This window comes from Pseudopodoces humilis, chromosome 9 (genome assembly GCF_049639895.1).
Source record: "Pseudopodoces humilis isolate 2021_Gansu_Grassland_sample_001 chromosome 9, ASM4963989v1, whole genome shotgun sequence".
NCBI lineage: Eukaryota > Metazoa > Chordata > Aves > Passeriformes > Paridae > Pseudopodoces > Pseudopodoces humilis.
In genome coordinates this window covers 22,393,629-22,414,440 of record NC_142208.1, presented here as the reverse complement: position 1 = coordinate 22,414,440, position 20,812 = coordinate 22,393,629, and the positions used below count along the sequence as shown (strand labels likewise).

The window sequence follows — 20,812 nt, the reverse complement described above, 5'->3', positions numbered from 1 at the left end:
GCAGTGGGAGCCCAGTGCCACTCTACACAGAACTAGAGCCAGCCTTTAGGGCGTGGGATCTCCATGTCTGGGAAGACTCCCAGGACACCTCAGACCACTCTAGCCCAGGAGAAGCTGAGCCATGGTCAAGCCAAAGCCTACAGTACTATTCTGGGGTAGCTCAGGGACCAGTTCAGGTGGGACCATCTGCCCTTTCCTGGGGAGCATGGGGGTGTTAAAATGCAATGGGTCTCTGTCCCCATGGGTGGCAGTCTGGAGGGTACCACCATGTCCTTTGAGAGAAGCAGGAGCACAGGCACAATGGCTGAGGCTGGAGAGGACACAAGACTATGTTTCTAGTGCACAAAAAGAAGGGGGTCCTTCTGCAGCCCACACCTTGCAGAGCTTGAACTGTTTTCCTGCTGCCATGGAAACTGCTGTGGAGCATCATTCTGTTGCACTGGCCAGGGTGACCAGGCCATGGCAGTTCTCAGCCTTCTTCATGCTCTCACACCTTGATTTACAGAGTGGGAGAGGCTGGATGCTGCCTGCCAGTCACTATCCTTGGGTCACTGTGGGGCTGTGATAGGATGGGGGCATCCCTGGCTAGGACACCCAAGGGACAGAAGGGATGGAGAAACCACGTAAGTGCTGGCAGGGGCTGTCTGGCGCCATTCCCAGACAAACCCAGCTCCCACGCGGCCAGGGGCTCCACGCTGCTTGGCCTCCCACAAACATAAATCATTTTCTAATTTATAACATGAATAATTGATTTTGCCTCCATAGCTGGCGATAAATCTCCTGTGCGCACATGCATAAGAAAATAATAATAATGAAAGCGATCAGGATCTGCTGCCATCGATTACCTGTGAGAGGGAACATGGTCCCTTGTGTGCCACATGAGGCTGGGATAGGGGCTGCTCCTCGGGGAATGCTGTGTGGCCCTGCCTGATGTGAGCTTTCCTTGTCCTGCGCACGGGCACCTGTCTGAGGTGGGATGACTGGACCTATCCTTCAGGGTATCCCAGACCTCAGGCATCAGCGGTCCCAGCCCCGTAACTGCATCTAAGGAGGGATACGATGCTTGGCGCAGCCCCATTCACCGATGCTGCGTGCTATGCCTCAGTGGCACCATGCCAGGGTGGCCCGTGACCGGTCCCGTCCTTCGGTAACTTCACAGTCTCGGGGAGCTGCAGAAGGCGCTCTGGCTCCCGGCTGCCCGCTCCCGGCACGGGCAGGCAGCGTGCACGCCGCGGGACATTGCTCTGCCCCGGGTCACCTTTCTCCGGTACCCACACCATGAAGCTGGCTGGGAAACAGCTGGTTGGAAATCGCATCCGAGAGCTTCGGCTCAGCAAGGAAGGAGGTCCTGGAGCAGGGAGTGGGCAGAGACCCGCTGCCCATCAGCCAAACTGACCAGGCCGGCCGCACCGGCTTGCCCAAAGCCATCGTAGCGCGGTGTCCCCGTGTCTGCCCGCCCCGTCACAGCGAGCACCACGGCTCCCGCTCGGTGTGTGACATCGAACGGTACCGGGAGACCTACGGCAGCCTCAGGGGGGCCACTCGTGCGCGGGGAGCGGGGGTCGCTCTCTCTCTGACCACCACCACCCCAGCCACGGAGCCTCGTTCCCGCGGTGCCGGCCGCTGCCGGGGAAGGACGGCCCGCCGTGGTGCCGTGGTGCAGTGCGGAGGCCGGCCCGTGTGTCCAAGGCCGCGGGGGAGGAGCGGCGGCCGCGGCGCGGGGCGGGGCGGACTCCAGGCCCCTCACTCCAGGCCCCGCACTCCAAGTGCCGCACTACAAGTCCCGGCACTCCCCACGGCGGGGCGGGCTCGGCGCGGCGGAAGCGGCGGCGCGGCGCGGAGCGACGGGGGACCCGGCGCGGCCACTGGTAACGGCGGCGGCCTGGCGGGCGGCACGGCCCGGCACGGCCCGGAACGGCGGGACCCTCGGTACCGGGGCACAGCGGCCCGGGGTGCGCACCCTGCCCGGTCTCGGCGCTGCCCCGCTCTCCCTCACCCTGCTGTCCCAGCCCTGATCCTTATCCCCTGTCCCAGCTCTGTCCCCCATCCCTTCTCCTAGCCCTGTCCCCCACGCCCGGTCCCAGCCCCGATCCCCACCTGAAGTCCCATCTCCCCAGTGCGCTGCAGGCAGCCCCCGGAATGCCCGGATAACATGGCCCATTGCAGACCCCATAACTCTCCCCGCTGTGCCATCACAGGGCGATGTGTCAGTCCTTGAGTGCAGGGGCAGTTCCAGGGATTCCTGGATGCTTGGTGCGCCAGTCTGCCGTGCTTTATATAAACAGGTGTCTGGTGCTCACAAGTGCTGGGCACTGTTCTTCATGGTTGCCTGCAAGCCCCTGGCATCCTCATCTATCCTTCACACCACCTGCCAGTTCTGTGTGCTGCCTGCTGTGGGGCTGTCACAGCCCTAGAGTGGCCCATGGCCTGATTCTGGTGACCAGATACGTCTCTTGCACATTTTGGGATGGTCACCCCAGTCACTTGCTTTCTGGTGTAAGTGCACTATAGGGCTCTGGGCCTTGCTTTTCAGGCTGCTCCTGCTCCCCAAGTAGCTGATTTGGGTTATTTTGCCTTCATTTTCCCAGGCAGGGTCTTGCTTTGTGTCCTGCTTACATTTGTTGGATCCTTTCAACAGTGTCTTCTCTGGATGGTGTTGACAACAGCTCACTGCTCCATATCCTCTGCTAATTTAATGACAATTCATTATACAAGTAAAAGTTGGGGAAATGGTGTAAAACAAGACCCTGAAGTTCAGCTAAGTTGGTTCTTGCTTGCCTCATCAAAAAGCTTTGCCCAATGATTCTTCTGAAATAACTCCTCTGGGCAAACCAGTGTCCATCATTCATTGTGTTGGTATGCAGGCTCCTGTAACTGCCAGTTTAGTTCTGGACCAGGGATAGGAACAGGGTTTATCCTGTTCTCAGCTCTGGTTTTGTTCTTTCTTGCAGAGAAAAACAGTGCCTTGTTTGCTCTACCCATCGCTAGGGCCCTGGTTTCTTGGCAGTGTGTGTCAGCAGGTTAATAGGTTCATCTTCGCACTGGCCAGGCTGGCCAGGTGATTGTGTCTGTGTGGACATGCTGTTTTTGCTTTTCCTGCAGCTGTTTTTGCAAGGCCTCTGCCTCATTTGCATTTTTCTGTTTAAAAACAGTGATTTTTCCCTTTTGAGTCATCTTTATTTTTGAGCCATCATTAATTTTCTCTCCCTCCTTGTTTATTAATAGACCTTTTCACTTTTGTGCTGATTCTGCCTGGGTATATTTGTAAAGTCCTTTGTATTCCCCTTAGCACTCTGGCTGTTAACTCCTTCTGCTGGTTTGTTGTCCCTTCCCTCTCCCCTGCCCCCCTGCAGCTGTGAGAGGACACTATTGACTTACAAATCATCTTCTTGTCTTGAATGTTCCCCTTCTCTTGTTCCAGGTATCTCCTAAGAGCATCTATTCCAGGTGTCTCCTAAGAGTACTGGAAGTGAAAGGCATGATTGAAATCTCTCTCAGTGCCTTTGATGCTTTTGCCACCTCCTCACATAGCCGGTGTTTGCTGTGGCTGCTGGCGAGCTCTTTCTCCTGGCAGCAGGGGACAGGATGTCTTAAAGCCCACGGGGCTGTGGGCAGGAGTTGGATGGAGTGCAGCTCTTTGCTCCTTGAATGCTTTGCTTTCCCTTGCACCAGTGGCTGTGTTCATGCCTTTGCTGTGTCTCCACCAGGTCCTTTCCTGGCCCCGTTGCCTGCTGCTGAGCCAGGTGGCCTAGGCTGGAGCTCTGCTGAGAGCAGGCGAGGTACAGGGTAACCAAAACCTCTGTCAGTCCTTGCCTGGGCTGCCAGGGGCTGGTGTTGTGCAGTTGGTAAGCGTGCCATGGCACGTGCCTGGCATGGGATGAGTCCTGCAAGTGGCAGGTTCCCCAGTGGAGCTGTTTAGAATCTCCTTGTACCTGCCTTTTTATTAATCTTGTTATTGTAGTTATTTTTTTCCCCTTCAAAGAGCCCAATCTGCTGCAGGCTGTAAAGAGTGACATTGTGGTGTGTGAGCTACATGCCAAGGCTGCGTGAGGTGCCCCAAGGCTCCTGGTCCCCCAGTATTGCCATCCCTGCTCGTTGTCAAGGCTTTAAGGTTATCTACTCTATCGATGGGAATATGGATTGAGTGGAATTAGAAACCTCGAAGGCTAAAAATACAGCTCCCTGCCAGGAAATGCGGCAGCCTGCTGAGAGGGTGCTGTGTGGCACTGAGACTTCTCCAGGAGCTGGCATGTTCCACATGAGCACCACAGCCCAGCATCCGTGCCTGTTCCCAGGTTCCCTGAGCAGGGCTGTGGCCAGCTTGCTCTTGTTTGTGGGGTCCTTCCCTGGGCAGGACAGGGAGAGAAATCAGGGAGAAAACGCTGCCCGTGTGTGCTGCAGATGTTTGCTAGAGGAGAAACACAGGCTGGCACGTGACTGGGCAGCTCGCTGAGGCCTCACAAAAGCATACCATGAGCACAAGCTCCTCATGAGCAGGGTGTTCCTGGGAACAGTGCAAGAGGAGCCTGTGCCTTCGGGGAGCTCTGGCTGTCTCCTGGGTGATGATCCAGCATCCTTCTGGCCATGTTGGGCTGTGTAGTGCTGGGCTGGTGTGCTTTATGTGCCAGACAGCTGTGCAGCACTCCCATCATCACTTTTACCATGGTACCATGGCCTTTCCCTGCTTGGTGCCAGACCACTGAGTAGTTTTGCTAGGCAGGTCCATAAAACAGGACAGCATCTGGGGCAGAACAGGCCTTTTTGGGGATGCACTGCCCATTGCTGCCTGTCTTTGTGGGGCAGGCTTGGTCCCAGACTCTGGAAGTGGCAGGGTTGCCCTGCCTAGCGTACTGTGAATGAGAACCAAAGCCAGGGCCATTGCTCTGCCTCTTGGAGCATGAAGTCAGTCGGTGCCGACCTGTGGCTGTGGCATTGATGAAGTGTGTAATAGGCTGGGGGCAGGAGCTGTGCTGCCCTGTGAGGAAAAAACAAAGCACTGCAAATCCCTGCCAGTGTGGGTCATCTACCACATTGCTGTGCTTCTTCCCAGGCTGCAGGAAGCAGCTCTTCCCCAGCAGTGTGTGGCAGGCAGAGGCAAAGCTGTGCAGGGAGAGGATGCTCCCAGCACCAGCCGTCTGGCTAATGCTGCACCATCTGCTTTGGAGGGTGAGGCAAGGTGAATGGCAACCTTTTGAGGAGCCCATAAATCCGATGTGCAAAGGCTCTTGGAGGTGACATGGGATGTGCATGCAGCAATGCTGCTTCTGGTTGCTCCCCATGCTGGAAATTGTCAGGAAGGAGAGCCTAGGGAGATCAGTGACCCCCACAAGACATTCAGCAATGAGCCATGGCCTGGGACTCTGGGCTTGGCTGCGAAAAGTCCTTAAGCAGAACATGCTTCAGTGCAGTTGGAAGCTATGTGTGTTGGAAATGGTGGTGCTGGGGGGCTTCCAGTGCCCCCTCCCCTCTGGCACTTGGGCTGCCACTCGGTGAGAAAATGTATAATGCCTCAGTGTTGAAAAATGACTAATCCAGTCCTTGGAAGGTTTGTAGGATACATTCCTTTCTTGCGGTCGATAAAGATAAAGGGGATCGTTCTGCCAGCAAAATTAGTGTATCAAAATGGGGGGAAAAATATGACAAGAGCTATGGAGACAGAAAAATGATTGGGGCAGCCCTGGGATGGTGCTCAGCATCACCAGCGCCCATGCCTGCACCTCATGTTCTGCCCACCTTCGTGGCATGAGGTGCAGACACAGGTGCCGCGGTCATGCCAGGGATACCGCCCTGCTGGGCTTTTCCAGTGGTTTCCGGAGAGCCACGAGAGACTCGTCCATCATGCCAAGGCAATGGTCTGTCCATCCATCAGGAAGAGGGGATGATGCTGTGTAGCATGGGCAGCCCCAGCCACTTTCCAGCCAGTGGTTGGCCTCCCCTCGCCTTCCCAGCACCACTGCTGGCTGTCGGTGAGGGGCCACGGAGAGCGTTCGCGCCTCGGTCAGGGGCTGTGTGGAGGGGAGGCTAATGTACCGGAGGTGCCTCGGAAATGAGAGCCTTGGATGGGTTCCTGGCCCTATTGATCTGCCGGCAGTTTATGCATCCTGACATTCATAATGTCGGTCGGCGCTGATGGTCCAGATTAATGGGCTCAGGGGCTGTCCATCCGTCACTTCACATTAATTACTGAAGAGGTGTTTTTCCAGTGATTTACCTGACAGCGGCCTGTGATGAATCCCCCTAAACGGAGTGGGCAGTGATTAATCATGGGGCCCCAGCCCAGCCCCACTCTGCCTTCCCCTCAACCACAGTGCAGCCCCCCGCACCATCCGTCTCCATAAACTCTGTCTGATGCATATTTATAGGGGCAGGGGGGCCTGGCCGCTTGTGGCGTGCCTGCTTCTGCCAAAGATGATGAAAAATAAATCTCTGTTGGGATGGGGCAGCGGGTGAGCAGGGCTGCAAGGTATCCCTGCGCTGGGGTTGGCTTTCTGTTGTTCTGTGGCTGCCTCAGGCTTCTCTGTGGGTTTTGATGCCTGAATAGTGCATGGTCTCAGTGTTCTGCTTCAGCTGCAGACACTGGTCCCTTGGGCTTGAGGATCACAGGGAGCCAGGAGTGGGGCACGTGCCTCAGCGATTCTGTCAGGATTTCCCTGCTTCCCCCAAGCTGGCTGCACCCCACCAAAGGCTGTAGGGCTGTGGGGTGCTCCGAGCCCCAAACCCTGTCTGCAGATACGCTACTATGGGGCAGTGTCGGGGCTCCACAATCCGTCACTGTGTGCCAGCTGCTGAGGGAGCAAGGGTGGGTGCTGGGACCCTGACTCAGTGACTTGGGCAGGGGCTGCCCACTGTGTGTTCAGCTATGGGGCTGTGGGGCTGTGGGGTGGGACAGTGACAGTGACACTGTTCTCTCCTGTTCTCTCCTTGGCAGGCAGTGCTGGCACCATGCAGCAGGAGGCGGAGGGCAGCCGGGTGCGCCGCAGGAAGCCCGACATGGCCCTCTACGTGCCCAAAGCGCGGCGGGAGAGAGAGGCACAAGCGACAGGTGACACACGGGCTGGGCACCGCCGGGAACAAGAGAACCGTCGCCTGGAGCCTGAGAACCACAGCCTGGTGCAGGACTCTGGCTGGGCCAGTGGCGAGGGGCAGAGGAGAAGCCCCCGTGCCAGAACACAGGCAGGCAGAGCGGCAAGGAGGGAGAACAAGGTGGATGCCGGCCCAAAGGAGCTGCGGGCAGCCTCTGCCAGGCACAGCCATAGGACGAAAGGCAGCTGCCCTATTGCACCGGAGAGCCTGGAGGCATCATCCAGCATGTGTGAGCCATGCCCAGATCCATCTGTTGCTCAGCCCCGGGACAGGCACAACAAAGGATCTCATGAGGAACCCGGAGAGCTCAGCCATGGCCACAGAATGATAAGGACTGAGCCTGACCCTCCATCCCCACAGAGTCCCCAGGCTGGCGCTGTGAAGGCTACCCCTGAGCCTCAGGATCACCCCACTAGCCCAACACCTGCTGCTAGCCGAGCACTGGTTTGTCAGACAGGCCAGAGTGGCATGTTGGAGCACTTGGGGGACAGCACCCTAGATCCAGCTGGGGACCTCTCCCAAAGCCTGGGAGAGGCTGTCCTGCAGTCAGCAGGGGTGGGCAACTATGGCAGGGTGCCCCACTTGGTGGGGGAGACAGTGGGTCCAAAAGCCAGGGAGGAGGAGAGGTCTCTCCTGGCAGAGCAGAGCAAGGATTGTGAGCAAGGGGTGTGTGAGGAAGAGGAGACATCAGGAGGCAGGGCTGAGCTTCCTGGGGAGAGCACCTTGTGTGCACCAGCAGCCAGCTGTGAACCTGTGTTCTTGAGGGGTAGCGTGGGCAATGTTCCAGTACTCCCAGGGGGGAGCACTCCACAGCAGGGCATGGGCAGTCCATCCCAGCTCCCACCTGTCACAGAGGAGAGCACTGCTGGTGCTGGGGATCCCACTGGGGAGGGTGATCTGGTGCCTGCTGTAGAGGAAGCAGGCAGCACTTCTGCCTGCACAGATAGCAGTGCTGGGGCTGAGAGCAGCTCGTGGGAGGGAGCACCTCTGGAAAGCTGTGAGCCCCCACTGCCCCTAGAGCTGCTGTGCCATGGCGTGGAGGGGATCTCGCCTGCCTTCTGGACCAAGGAGCTGGCAGGGCCAGATGAGGATGTGGGCTCACTGAAGAAGCACCAGGAGGCTGAGAAAGAAGAGAGAGGTCTCCACAGCAGCTCCCATGAGGAAGGACAGACCAGTGCCAGTGCTGAAACCCTGGGCCAGACCAGCCCAGGTGCTGAGGAGAGCTGGGATGTGCTGTTCAATGATGATGGAGACTGCCTGGACCCACGCCTGCTGGAGGAGGTACTTCTGCAAGCCAGTGTCTGTGGGGGTTTGCAGGGACAGTGACTGGTGCCTGCTGGGATGTGGGGGATGGCTGTTCCTGTGTTCTCTGGGGTGAGTGTGTGGGATGGGTGTGCTGCACCCAGGGCAGCCTAGCTGGCTGTGCTGCCTGCTCTTAGAGCCAGCCTTCCCCTGTGGTGCCAAAACACTTGGGATCTCCATCTTTCCCCATCTGTCCCATCTCATCCTGCATTGCTGGGGAAGGCTGGGTAGATCATCCCTCTGTAGTACATAAAACTACATGTGCCCAGTAAAACCTGCTGAAATGCTGTAAACTGCAACTGCACCCTCATGAAACCAGGGTTGGTGATAAGGAAATGGGCTGAGATGTATGGGATCCTTTTGGAACAGCAACGGGATGTTTCCTTGAAACCACGTCTTCTTAATCAGCTGTGGCTCATTGCCATTCCCTCCTGCACACGTGCTGCTGAATTTACTACAGTTGGCTGCTTAGTGCCAGGACCCACCGTTTTGCTGCTGTTCACGAGGAAAGCTCGGCTCCTGCAGCAAGGCTGGATATCCCTTATTGCATTTTAAATCAGTAGCGTCAAACTGGTGATTTTCCAAATGACATTAATGTATCTGAAGAAACAAACAATGTTAATATTGTTACATCCAGCGTCTGCCTACCCTTGGCTGGAAGCAGGGTGTGAAGTGGCGAGTGGTGCCTTGAAAACAGCATCTGTGAAGGGATCAGATTGGCTCAAGAGCACTCTTACTGAGGGGCACAGATCCCACCTTGTCTGCAAGGCCTTGCTTGGGCTGATGGGTCCTCTTGGAGCCTGGTATGGTGGTGAGATGGTGGGACACAGAGGGCTCACATCTGGGGGAATATGGAAGGGCATTGGGTATTCCCATCCTTGTCTGGCTGTGCTCCCCAGAGCACCCTCCAGACCAGAGGTTGTGAATGCTGGTGCAAGGAGGACAGCAGTGCTGCTCTGAGGCTGCTGGTGGTATTGGCTTTCTGTGGGCTGAAGCCATGGGCACAGCTTTATCCTTGGGGGAGGAAGGTCAGGGAGGATCTGGGTTACGGTGCAGCTGTAGGATGCTGTGGGCAAGGTTGTGCTGTGCAGTACAGGTTCTCACTCCAAGGAGTATCTGTATTGGCTCCCCTATGCACAAGTTCGAGCTTTCCAGGGAGCTTCCCAAAATGGGTGAAAAAGAGCCTGAAATAGGGATTTATCAAAAGTCCTCTGCAGATTCCCACGTGGCACCTCGTGCTTCCTGAGCCCTCTGAGCTCCCAGTAGGTGGATGTAGCTGCTTGGGGAGGGTGCAAGCTCTTGGGAAGATGGAGGCATTGTTAATTAACAAAAATAACAAGAAAATTAGTAACGTCTTCCTCGTAACCGAATCCTTATGCAATGCAGATAGCTGGTAGCAAGATTTATGATGTTCTGTGTGGAGGAGAGATTTCTGATAGCGGATGGCTTTTTAATCTAGCAGGAAAAAAACACCATAGTGAGTACCATTGGCTGGAAGCTGAAACCAGACAATTTCAGAGTAGAAATCAGTTTGAACACAGAGTAATTAAGCACTGAGACCGTTTCCTTGCAGGCTCTGTGGACTCTCCATCAGGCAGTGCGGCATGGCAGGGGCCGCGGTGCGTGCGTGCCCAAGGCTGCGGTGTAAGCCAGCAGCCACAGACCTCTCTGACCTGCTCTGGCAGGAGTGTGTCTTTAGGGAGCAGCAAGGTGTGATGGCCAGGCTTCGTTTTCCCTGTCATCTGCCTGTCCATCCATCAGCAAACCCTCCCCAGGATGCCTGCCAGGGCTGGGGAGCGCACCATGGCTCCCAGTCCCTGCCCTGCCCCACGGCTGGAGCCGCTGGCACGCTGTGTGCTGGGCTGGCAGTGCCGGGGACCTGTTGAGTCGTGCCTGCCGCGTGGCTGAGCCCTGCTGCCAGACGGCTCCTGTCCTTCCTGCCCTGCCACACTTGGTGATTTGTGAAGGTCAAGGACTGCTCCAGCACTCTGTGCTCCTGCTCTCTAATAATCTTTCCAGTGCCTGGCACTACCTGAGTGCTCTGCTCCCTCAAGCAGCACCACAGGGCTTTATCCTGCCTGGGAATGGCTCCTTTGCTTCCCCCGAGCAGGCACAGAGTGCCTGATGAGTGTGCTGTCCTGCATGGGGGTGATGGCAGGGCAGGAGGCTCTGCTGGCATTGCTGACTTGTTCTGTGAGCTCCATAACTGAGCTCTACCCTCCACTGGCATCCTGCCGCTATGGCAGCACCTCCTTACCTGCCATGAATCCATCTTCCCCATAAAATTGTCGGAATGAGCACTTTTTATCGACTGAGCTGGCTGGGATTTATGGACTCTAACCTTGCAGTCGTGGTGTGCTCTGCTATGATCGCTTAGGGGATCGGGGTGGGAACCTGCCTGAGTTATGTACCCGTTTCTTGGCATCATGCCACCCCCAGGCTCCAGGGGGAGCGGGGAGCTGTCAGTGGCTTTGGACTGCACCTGGCCTGGTGTGAAGCAGGGCAGTGAATCCCCTTGGCCACTGGCACAGCATAGAAAGCAAGGATTCAGCAAGCGATGCAGGGTTGCCCACTAGGCAGAACATGGTGCAGGGTGACCAGCTGGCACTGGCAATGCTGTGGGACAGAGAGAAATAGGGGCTGGCTGCACCTCTGTGTTGTGGCAGTGGGAGGCTACTGCACATGTTTTAAAATAAAGGTTGAAAAATGCACAAGGTAGAAAAGCTCTACAGCCATCATATTTTAGGGATGGAGAAAGTGCCCCACTGTGAGGTACTAAAGGTGCACAACCCATTTTATGAAGAGGAAGATTGAGTAGGGATTTGATTAACATTAGTAAGTGCTGTTAGTAAGGGGAGGAGACCAGGGACTGAGAGTTCTTTAATGCAACAGAGAGGCAGAACAAGAACTGCCGGCTGGAAAGTGAAGTCAGACAAATTCAAATGAGAAATAAAACATAAATTTTTAAGTGCACAGGTGATTAACCAGCAGAACTTGCTCCTCAGTGGAGCGCTATCTTTTTCATCTTGGCATCTGGGGTGCTGATAGGCTGCTCCAGTGCATGTGCTGCAGCCAGGGCATGCTGAACGTGGTGTTTCCATGTGGCAGAGAAACATCAGTCTTTCCTCCTGGTGTTACTGTCCTGCTTCATGTTCTTCCCTAAAGGTATTTCAGGTCATCACATCGCTGTGGAAGGAGGGTTGTACTTGGAAATGCATGTGCTGTTTCACCCCTTCCATTCCTACCATGTCCCTGACCTGGCCACAGAGCGTGGCAAGTGAAAGGATGCTGGTAATGGGAAAAGCCAAGTGCGTGGTGTGAGAACCCTGGTTGATAACTCCTAATTTTTGATGCCATGAATCTATCTGCAGTGCTGGGGTGGGCTGCAGGGGCTTGCACAACTTCCTGAGGAGCACTTGCCATGGGTTGGGAACTGCTGTGGGGCAGCTGGCCATGGGTTGCTCAGTGCTGTGCCTCTGCCAATGCTGCAGCTGTCAGGGGGTGAGAAGCACCAGGAGAGCCGGCAGTCACCCCGCTTCAACTACTACGGGGCCGAACCTGCTGCGCCAGACATCAGCGATGATGAGCTGCCCCATGTCATCGAGATCTACGATTTCCCCTCGGATTTCCGCACCGAGGATCTGATGCGTGTCTTCTGCAGCTATCAGTGAGTCTGTCAGCACTCTATCCCTGGGGCTGGGGTTCCCTGCCTGGGCTCTGCTCCAGATGGCTGCCCATCAGGTGCCGACGTCTCGCTGACCCTCCCTCTCTTTGGCAGGAAAAAAGGCTTTGATATTAAGTGGGTGGATGATACGCATGCCCTGGGCATCTTCTCCAGCCCCATAACAGGTACGGCTCCTGGTTCAGCTGGGGATGGGCAGAGAGGAGGCATCCCTCTCCCACAGCCAGATCCTGGGCATGGGGCTGACCCTGCACGTGGACATGCTGCTCTCTTCCTGCAGCACGAGATGCCCTCAGCACCAAGCACCTGATGGTGAAGACACGCCCACTGTCCCAGGGCACCCGCGCCTCTAAGGCCAAAGCCAGGGCATATGCTGGTGAGTGGTGCTTCCCTGTGCCATCGTGCTTGTGCTGCAACATCATCCTAACAACTGGGGAGGGATGGGGCAGCCAGCATGGCTCCACAGCTGTGCTGGCTGCCCTGTCCCTCCCGGAATGCCCCACTAATGTCCTCCATCTTCACAGAGTACCTGCAGCCAGCCAAGGAGCGCCCTGAAACATCGGCTGTCCTGGCCAGGCGGCTGGTGATTGGTGCCCTGGGGGTACGGAGCAACCAGACACCAGCCCAGCGAGATGCTGAGCGGAGAAAGCTGCAAGAAGCTCAGGGTGAGTTTTGGAAGCCTGGAGGGGCACAGGGGGTCCTTTCTCATGCATGCTCCTTCTCACAGGGTGCTGGGTGAGAGGGGGCTGCACCAGGGTGGACTCCAGCCACCTCTACAGGGAGGTGAGGTGGTAGGGATGTGGCACTCACCCTGTTGTCTCTGCAGAGAGGAAGCGCCTGGAGAACAAGCAGCGGGAGGATGCCTGGGAGGGCCGGGACTGAGCCAGTCGGCTGCACTTTCAGCCCATGTCCCTCTCTGCAGGCAGGCAGAGCAGTCTGCATCTCAGAGCTGGGACAGATTCTGCAGTGCGTCCAAAAGCACTGGCCTGCTTCACCGAAAGGGCTGAGCAGCACGCGGGCTGGTTGGTGCTGTGGGGATGCTGTTGCTGTCAGGCAGCACTGCCCACCCTGCCCAGAGCAGAACCCCCAAGGCTGCCAGCCATAGCAGGAGCAACAGCAGGATGCAGGGAGCTCAGCAGAGAGCATGGGGGGCTGTGTGGGGCGGCCCTGGCCACCTGGCAGGGCCTTGTGAGTGAGAGTTTCTGTCCTTTATTTTGCTAATAAATGCCATTTATTTTATTTGCTTGCCTGGGTGGTGGCTCCCCGTTCCCTTCATACCGGAGGAGGGTGTGTGTGCTGGGGGCAGCTGCTCATGGTCTGCACTGCTGTGGGGATATCCACCCCTCCCAGGTGCTGGGTGTCCCCAGCGGCTGTGGGGGATGTGCAGGCAGGAGGGATCGGGGGGCAGGACGGCAGGCAGGAATGTGCTGGCAGGGACCCTGTTTACTTCCGCGGAGCAGCTGCAGCCCTGAACAGCAGGGCCCTTGTCAGAGCATGGGCAGGGCCGTGTTCCTGGCCCCACACGGGGCTGTGATGTGGCCATGCTGCCAGCCATGGCAGGCTGGGGGCTTCCTGCCCTGCCCCCGGGTGGAGGCTGGCACCTGGGACCTGCCTTTGGCTCTGCTTTGCATCATCTCTCAGCACCTGAAAAACAGCCCTCTGTGCCCCAGCACTCCCACCCTGTAGCTCTGCAGACTGAGGTTTCGGTGCCTTTCACAGGAGGTGAGAACGGGGATGATGCTTTTCTGCCACCACTGCCAGAAGTTTGTATGCTTTTGGTCGCTGAAGAGCTCATGTGGCTACCCTGTGTCCCCTGGCTGTCCCCCAGCTTGGCAGCAGTGGTGCTGGTCATGACCCCGTGGCGGTGGCTGCCTGCCCCTGCGCCGTCCGGCAGCGCTGCCAGCTGGGAGCCATCTCGGCTGCCGTTCCCGGATGCTCGTGGCTTGGCCAGTGGAAATTCCAGGGCGCAAAGCTGCTCTCATGTGGAAATCATCTTCCCCTCCATCCGGCATCCCTCAAAGCCCGACCCTGGCTGAGTGAGCCTCCACCAGCACGTGCCTTGCCACGGTCTCTGGCCTCGGGCCCCTCCAGTGCATCACTGTGGTTCCCAGCAGCAATTCCACGTGCAGGGACCATCACGTGTGGGTGCAGCCTGGCTTGCCCTGGGCCAAGGTGGGTGCTGACAGCCCCCCACCCTGCGCTGGTGCCTGCCAGCGAGGCAGGAGTGGACAGAGATGTGCAAGGAGAGGGGTGGCACTGCCCCGTGGCTGGAAATCTGGGGAACAGACAGTACAGAGTGCGTTGGTGACATTCCCTTTTATTTCCTGTTGTAAGAAAAAAAATAGGAACCACGGGAGGTAAGAAACAGAGCAAGGGCACAGTGTACCCTGTGTCCCCATGCTGTGCCCAGGAGCAAGGGCTTTGAGGAACAGAGTGGCCCTACCACAGCTCCCATGTCTGGGAAGCTGCCAGGATAGCCTGGGAAAGCCCAGCATGTCAGCTGCAGAAACAGTGGCTGCTGGGCCGGCTGCCAGCCCATGCTGCCATAGAGCTGGCTGGGTCTTTTTGCATGCACTGGGTTAGCCAGTTCAGGGCCATGGTGCCTCAGCCCATGGGGACCACTGATGGCAAGCCAGAGCTGCTTGATGCCAGTCACATGCAGCCAGCCAGGGATTTGGTGGCCCTGAGTGGCCAAGGGGAACACTGCCTGGCTGGGGACACACTGCCTAAACTAAGCTGTTTCCAGCTGGGGACTGGCTTCATGTTCTTAATGGGAAAGAGTGCAGGGGAAGGAGGAGGTGACGGTGGGATTGATAAGAGTACCCTTTCTCTCGCAGCACAGCACCCTGCTCCCAGCTCACAGAACCTTTATTGAAGACAGGACAAGCTGGGGACTGTCCTGAGTCTGCTGGAGCATGGGGGGCTGGGCAGGCTGAGGTAGTTGTCCTGGGGGGTCCTGGGGGTGTGGAGGTGAGGGCTGCTGTGGTACTTGGGCCACTCTTTCAAGTCCCACTGGCAGTACAGGACTGGGCACCCCCAGGCACTTCCTGCTGGCCCTGGCACTCATCTCCATCCTCTGCAGCAGCATCAATAAATACAAAAGTCTGCAAGTCCCTGAGCTCAGTCCAGTGCTGCCAGGGCACAGGAGCTGGGGCGCGGGAGTCGGACTCTCCCGTGGCGCTGCTGGGACCCTGCCAATGCCAAGGGTTCACACGAGGTTGTTGGCCAGGCGCTCCCGTCTCTCCAGATCACTCACCACGTCGGCACCGTAGGCATCACCTGGGGAGAGTGATGTTATGGGGTGGGTGGGTGTGTGGGAGCACAAGAAACCTGTGGCACCCCCAGCCCCGTCACTTCCCTCACCCTGCCTGCCATAGCCCCTATGCTCCCCTCCCTCCTTACTTGTGTGGCAGCCGTGCATCCAGACACGCTGCCCATCATACTTGCACTGGCACCTCATCACGTTGTTGGAGAAGTCCGACTCAGCCACCTCATGCTTGGGGTTCACGACCACCTGGGGAGGGCAAGGGGCAGGGCTGGGAGCACCTCTGCTATGCCCTGGCCAGGCAGGACTGTGGCATGCACAGCAGGGTACAGATCAGCACCCTGACATGCAGGGTGAGGGATGCTGTGGTGCTCATGGAGGACAACCCTCCAGCCCTGAGATGTGGTAGCTTGGTGTCCCCCAGCCCTCTATCCCCATACCTGGAAGGTGTAGCTGCCTGGTGGCACATCGGTGATGTCAATCCACTGGCAGTCGATGTCATGGCGGTAGGTGTCCCAGCACCCCACACTCACCCCCTGCTCACCAAAGTTGGCACAGGCAAAGCGTCGCTGAAGACCTGCAGCAAGGAAGGGGTGTGAGGGAGGCACAGACCCTTTGGGGAGAAGAATGAGGGCCACTGTCAGCTCTGCAGCTAGCACCTACCCTCGGGGCAGTTGGTGTCTTCCAGGCAAAAGCTGGCTTTGTGCCCCTCAGCCACCTTGGAGCCATTGAGCGTCAGCAGATCATAGTGGGTAAAGACCTCGATGCTGTGGAAGTGTCTGTGGGGACAGGAGCTGAGCACAGGGCCAGTGCCCAGCCAGGGAGCACGTGGCTCGCCCAGGCAACCCCAGCAGAACTTCCAGCAGGGCAGCACCCAGGGACTCAGCAAATTACAACCCTGAAGCCAAATAAAGCCGTAATGACAGTGCTGGCTCAGACGCTGTTAATTACCCCGGGTGGGACAGCCTCTTGGGGAGGGGTGCCACCATGCCCTGCCTGGCCCTAGGAGGGGGCAGCTTCCTGCCAGCCCCTGCCTATGGGCCACTCACCGGTGGCACTGGTGCCAAGTCCAGGCATGACGCCCCATCCTTGGTCGGAAATCAGCTCTTCCCAGGTTGTGGATCTGGGAGGAGAAGCGAAGGAGGCGGCGGTGGCCATAGGGCCACTGCATGTTGTCAGCAGAGCGGGAGAGGCAGCGCTCCTCATGGGCACAGTACAGCAGCCCCAGGGGCCGGTCCTCCAGGTAGGCTGTCTCCTGCACCAGCTGGGCGTTCATCACCAGGTCTGGGGCATCTGGCATGGGGGGGATCAGTGGGGATTGAGAAGGTTATCCCCACACTGCATAGCACCCCCAACTCTCCTACAGGAGAAGGGGGATCCCCCCCTGCCAGCAGTACCCCATTGGCTCCTGCTACTCACGGGCAGTGCAGGTGACCCCCGCTGAGAAGCGTCCCCCGCCGCTGGGGCAGTGGACAGGGCCATGGCGCTGGCACTGCTGGAGGGCCAGCTCGGTGCCGGCACAGCGCACCCCGCTCATCACAACCTGGGTGGCATCGGGGCTGCCTGCCCAGTACCACGTCTCCTGAACAGAGGAGGAGCACAGTGCTTGGGCCAGTCCTTGCAGCCCTTGCCAGCACCCATGTGCCTCCCCTGCCTCCTTTCCTGCCCTAAGACTGCCACCACAGTTTGTCCCCAAACCGTGCCATCTCAGAGCCCCATGCCACACCATGTCCATGCTACCCTGCCTGCAGGACCTCTGCAGGTCTGTTCCCAGTACCCCACTCACCTGTAGGGCATGGCTGGCAAAGCCCAGCCCCAGCTGCCTGCAGACCACCATGGCCTCGTTCAGGCCCCACTGTGCACCGCACACTGCACCCCACTGCAGCCGCCCCTGCACTGGCACCAGCACCTCCACCACTCCTTCCTCGGGGTTGCGGCCCCCAGCCAGCCGCACCTGTTGGCAGAGAGGAGCTGAGCTGAAATGTGGTGCGGACCCCCAGCTCTCCCACCCTGTGCTGCAATGGGACAAGCAGCTCCACACATCCAGCTGAACATCTCCCTCATCTTCCTCTTCCTCCCTTTCTCCCTACAAGACCAATTTTGCCACCAGACCATCCTGCAGAATCCCATCAGGGTGCTGCTCTGTGTTCCCCCATCTCCCGGGTCACCCCAGGGCTGCTCTGAGCATCCACACTGGGCACAGAGCTTGGGGAGCAGGGACTGTGCGATGGGACTGGGGTTCAAGAGGCTCTGGGAGGGAGGCAGGGACTCACCTGGCTCTTGAAGTCCATGTAGGGCATGTGGCAGCGGATGGCAGCGTCAGCCTCGTGCCGACACCCGTTCTGCTCAGCGTCCTGGAAGCGACACTCGCCCAGGGAGCGCTCATGGCCAGTGCACCGTACGTTGCTCATATGGATGGGCCCCAGACCTAAAGCACAGGAAGGCTCAGTGCTCCCTGCTCCATGACCATCCTGGAGCAGGACCCTCATCCTTATCTCCTGGTCTGGGCATTCTCTTTGAGAATGGAGCTGCCCATGACAGGAGCAGACAGGGTAACCTGATCCCAGGGTAGGCTGGAGCTGCGTGAGCATCCCAGGATTCTCCAGCAGGACAGATCAAACCAGTTGATTTCCCCATTATACCCCTCCAAGCCCAGAGGTTTCCCAAGTCCATGCTGTAACACCTGCCTCACCTTGTCCCATCCGGGCTCCCACCAGGGCCTGCTTTGCTGTCCCATAGCCCAGCTGCCGGCACACCACACTGGCTGCAGCCAGGTCCCACTGCTTGTCACACACGGTGCCCCACTGCCCGTGGCGTAGCACCTCCACCCGGCCCTCACCAGGGTGGGTGCCCGCTCGCAGCCGCACTGGGAGCACCTGGGTATGGGGAGCAGCCAGTCAGCACCCCCAGGACACAGCCAGCCCCCTCCTCAAGTGCAAATGGAGTGGCTGCTCAGCTCTGCGACACTCTGTCAGTGGGAGAGGGTGTGGAACTCTGCAAGAGCTCACCTTTCCTGGGGTGGTCTTGTTCCTGCCCTTGCCCGTGCCCTTTTGAAAGGCAGGGCCAGGGAGACAGCTGACGATGGCGTGCATGCCATGGGGGCAGGCGTGCTGGTGGGGGGCTGGTGGGGTCACCTGCACAGGGCAGCGGGCCAGGTGGGGCTCTGAGCCCTGACACCGCACCTTGTGTACCCAGAAGCTGTTCTTCTGGCTGAGGGTCTTCAGGCTGCCGAGGGAGAAGAGCAGGGCCGGGATCAGCTCAGGTGCCAGGGACTCTCCCCCACCCGATGCTCGTGCTGGGTGCCCATCCAAGGTGCCCTGCCCACCATGCCCAGTGCTGAGCCCTACCTGGAGTTGGGGTCCTTCAGCTTCCTGTTCCAGAGCTTTCTGTGGGTGTACAGAGCCAGGAGATGAGGGAGCATGCTGACACTGCCCAACACTGAACCCCCTGCCCCATCATTTCCTGCCCTCCCCGGGAGGAGATGGAGACCCCACGGTACGTCATTCTCTCCCCACTGGCAATTACTGTGCCAAGCCTGTCTGTACCGTGTGTCCCAGCGGGACTGTGTGACTCCTGGCACCGGTAGGGGCTCATTATAGGCTGTATTTATAGTCCCAGGCTGAGACGGGGTGGGAGGGACCAAGGGACACTTGTCCTTCCTCTCCTTTCTGCCACACTTTGCCATGATGGTGACCATCTGTAAAGACCTCTGGATGCTGCTGAGCCCAACTCTGACCCTTGTCAAAGGCCCAAGAATAGGATCCAGGCATGGCCAGGCCATACTGACACCTCACACACCCACCCATATGTGCAGCCCTTCTCTGACTGCTCCTCCAGTCTCTTGTCCCCACAGGGTGTCCAGCCAGGCACCTGCCCCATGTGCCCAGGTGCAGAACATATCTCCCACATCCCTACCGGTAGAAGCTGGAGTTGATTTGCTTCTCCCGGGGGAAGCCCAGCATCCCGCAGACCACGCGGCTGTTGTTCCTGGTCCAGTTGGCATCACACACCTGCCTCCAGCGCCCATTGTGCTTCACCTCCACAGCACCCTCCATCACTGGCATGCTCAGCTTGGCCCGTGCCAGGATGGGCTTGAGCCGCACCTCCTCCAGGGTTAGTCCCGACACCTGCCACAGTGGGTACAGCGTGGGCGTGGGGCTCCAGCATCGAGGGCAGGGTGTTCAGAAAGGGGGCCAGGGGAAGGGTTAGTGGGACCTGCTCCAGTCGCCCTGGTGCACCCTGCTGGGCACAGGCGAATGCCATGGGCCCCCACTCACCTCTCCCAGGTGACCAGAGGTGGTAGCCTGCAGGGAGTTGCCAGGCAGGCGCTGTCCTGAGCACACCACACCAGCGTCCTCACCATGGTGGCAGTCACTGATGCCCCAGCCATTGTGAACACACTCTGCCAGGGAGCCTTCGCTGCCCCCACACCGCACGTTGTCCAGCCAGATGGGGCCTGGGGACACAGCATCATCCATCCGGTGTGTCCCGTGAGCTGTCTGCACCCACAGCCCTGTGGGGAGGCTCCCACAGCCAGCGGGAAGCACACTGCCGTCGTCAGGGTCCCCTGCCCCCCATTCCGCAGCTGCCCCCTACCTTCCCCTTGGCCGTAGGTGGCACTGTGGGTCCAGGTGATGGCTGCGGTGTAACCCAGCTGTCGGCAGGCGACGGTGGCCGCATGGAAGTCGAAGCCGTCATCGCACACGGTGCCCCAGCGCCCCTGGTACAGCACCTCCAGCCGGCCCTCTCCAGCCGGCCCCCGTGGTCCCCCCAGCCGCAGCTGCACCAGGGCCAGCTCCTGCCTGCTGGGGACCACCCAGCACAGCAGCAGCACCAGCAGGACGTGACTTGCGCCATTTGGCTTCACCATCGCGGTTCTGTGGGTGGGATGCCTGGTGACAGCCCAACAATGAGTTCTTGGGGACCCCGGCAGAGCGGGGATGCAGCTGCAGCCCCCCTGTGCCCCCGGAGCTGGGCAATGGTGGAGGGATATCATGCCCTCTTGCACGGTGGTGACGTCCCTGTCCCTGTGCTGTGGGGGGATGCGTGGGCTGGTCCCTGCCATACTCACAGCATACCCCAGCCCTACACTCTTCATCAGGTCATCCAGCTCTGACACAGCCCTCCCAGGCACCCACAGCAATGGGCAGCCCCACGAACATTGCCCCATGCTCTTGTTGCTTCCTGTCTGCCCCATGTTTCGGGACATGGGTGAGGGGTCCGCACAGACCTCCCTTTTATCCTCCACCTGGATTTTCTACTGAACACCAAGATTCCTCCCCATCTTGCACATAGCCCGGTCCCAGTCACCTCACTTCTTCCCCTGCATCCTCATTCGGAGCATTGGTGGGATTGCTGAACCCCCTCCAGGTGCCCAGACCTCCCTTCCCGGGGCCACCCCAGCACTCACCCTGGCAAGGGATGGTGGTGCCGGACCGGCAGCGGTGCGGGGGAGGCGGTGGCGAGGGGACTCGGCGGCA

At 58.7% G+C, this 20,812-nt stretch overlaps 2 protein-coding genes across 6 annotated transcripts; one reads left to right on the top strand and one right to left on the bottom strand.

The window, feature by feature from the left end:
* The first annotated feature begins 1,772 nt into the window (after positions 1-1,772).
* R3HCC1L (R3H domain and coiled-coil containing 1 like) lies at positions 1,773-13,279 on the top strand. Of its 3 annotated transcripts, none has more exons than XM_014250162.2 (7): positions 1,773-1,868; positions 6,929-8,364; positions 11,877-12,052; positions 12,164-12,234; positions 12,348-12,443; positions 12,592-12,732; positions 12,894-13,279. In XM_014250162.2, exons 2-7 carry the CDS (start codon positions 6,943-6,945, stop codon positions 12,947-12,949), a joined length of 1,962 nt encoding a protein of 653 aa, XP_014105637.2. In that variant the 5' UTR covers positions 1,773-1,868; positions 6,929-6,942; the 3' UTR covers positions 12,950-13,279. The 3 variants fall into 3 exon arrangements, with proteins under 3 accessions (XP_014105637.2, XP_087915868.1, XP_087915867.1); XM_088059742.1 differs by having other exon boundaries at positions 1,827-1,929; XM_088059741.1 differs by having other exon boundaries at positions 1,853-1,952.
* Positions 13,280-14,435: 1,156 nt separating this feature from the next.
* Positions 14,436-20,812, bottom strand: LOXL4 (lysyl oxidase like 4). Of its 3 annotated transcripts, none has more exons than XM_088059628.1 (14): positions 20,743-20,812; positions 19,929-20,224; positions 19,610-19,788; positions 19,248-19,459; positions 18,680-18,718; positions 18,341-18,557; positions 18,025-18,208; positions 17,606-17,760; positions 16,752-17,286; positions 16,382-16,625; positions 15,996-16,111; positions 15,773-15,909; positions 15,470-15,581; positions 14,436-15,346 (listed from the first exon to the last, which is right to left on the bottom strand). In XM_088059628.1, the coding sequence occupies exons 2-14, from the start codon at positions 20,200-20,202 to the stop codon at positions 15,276-15,278; spliced, it is 2,475 nt and encodes an 824-aa protein (XP_087915754.1). In that variant the 5' UTR covers positions 20,203-20,224; positions 20,743-20,812; the 3' UTR covers positions 14,436-15,275. The 3 variants fall into 3 exon arrangements, with proteins under 3 accessions (XP_087915754.1, XP_005520913.2, XP_087915753.1); XM_005520856.3 differs by lacking the exon at positions 20,743-20,812 and having other exon boundaries at positions 16,752-16,914; positions 17,119-17,286; positions 19,929-20,328; XM_088059627.1 differs by lacking the exon at positions 20,743-20,812 and having other exon boundaries at positions 19,929-20,328.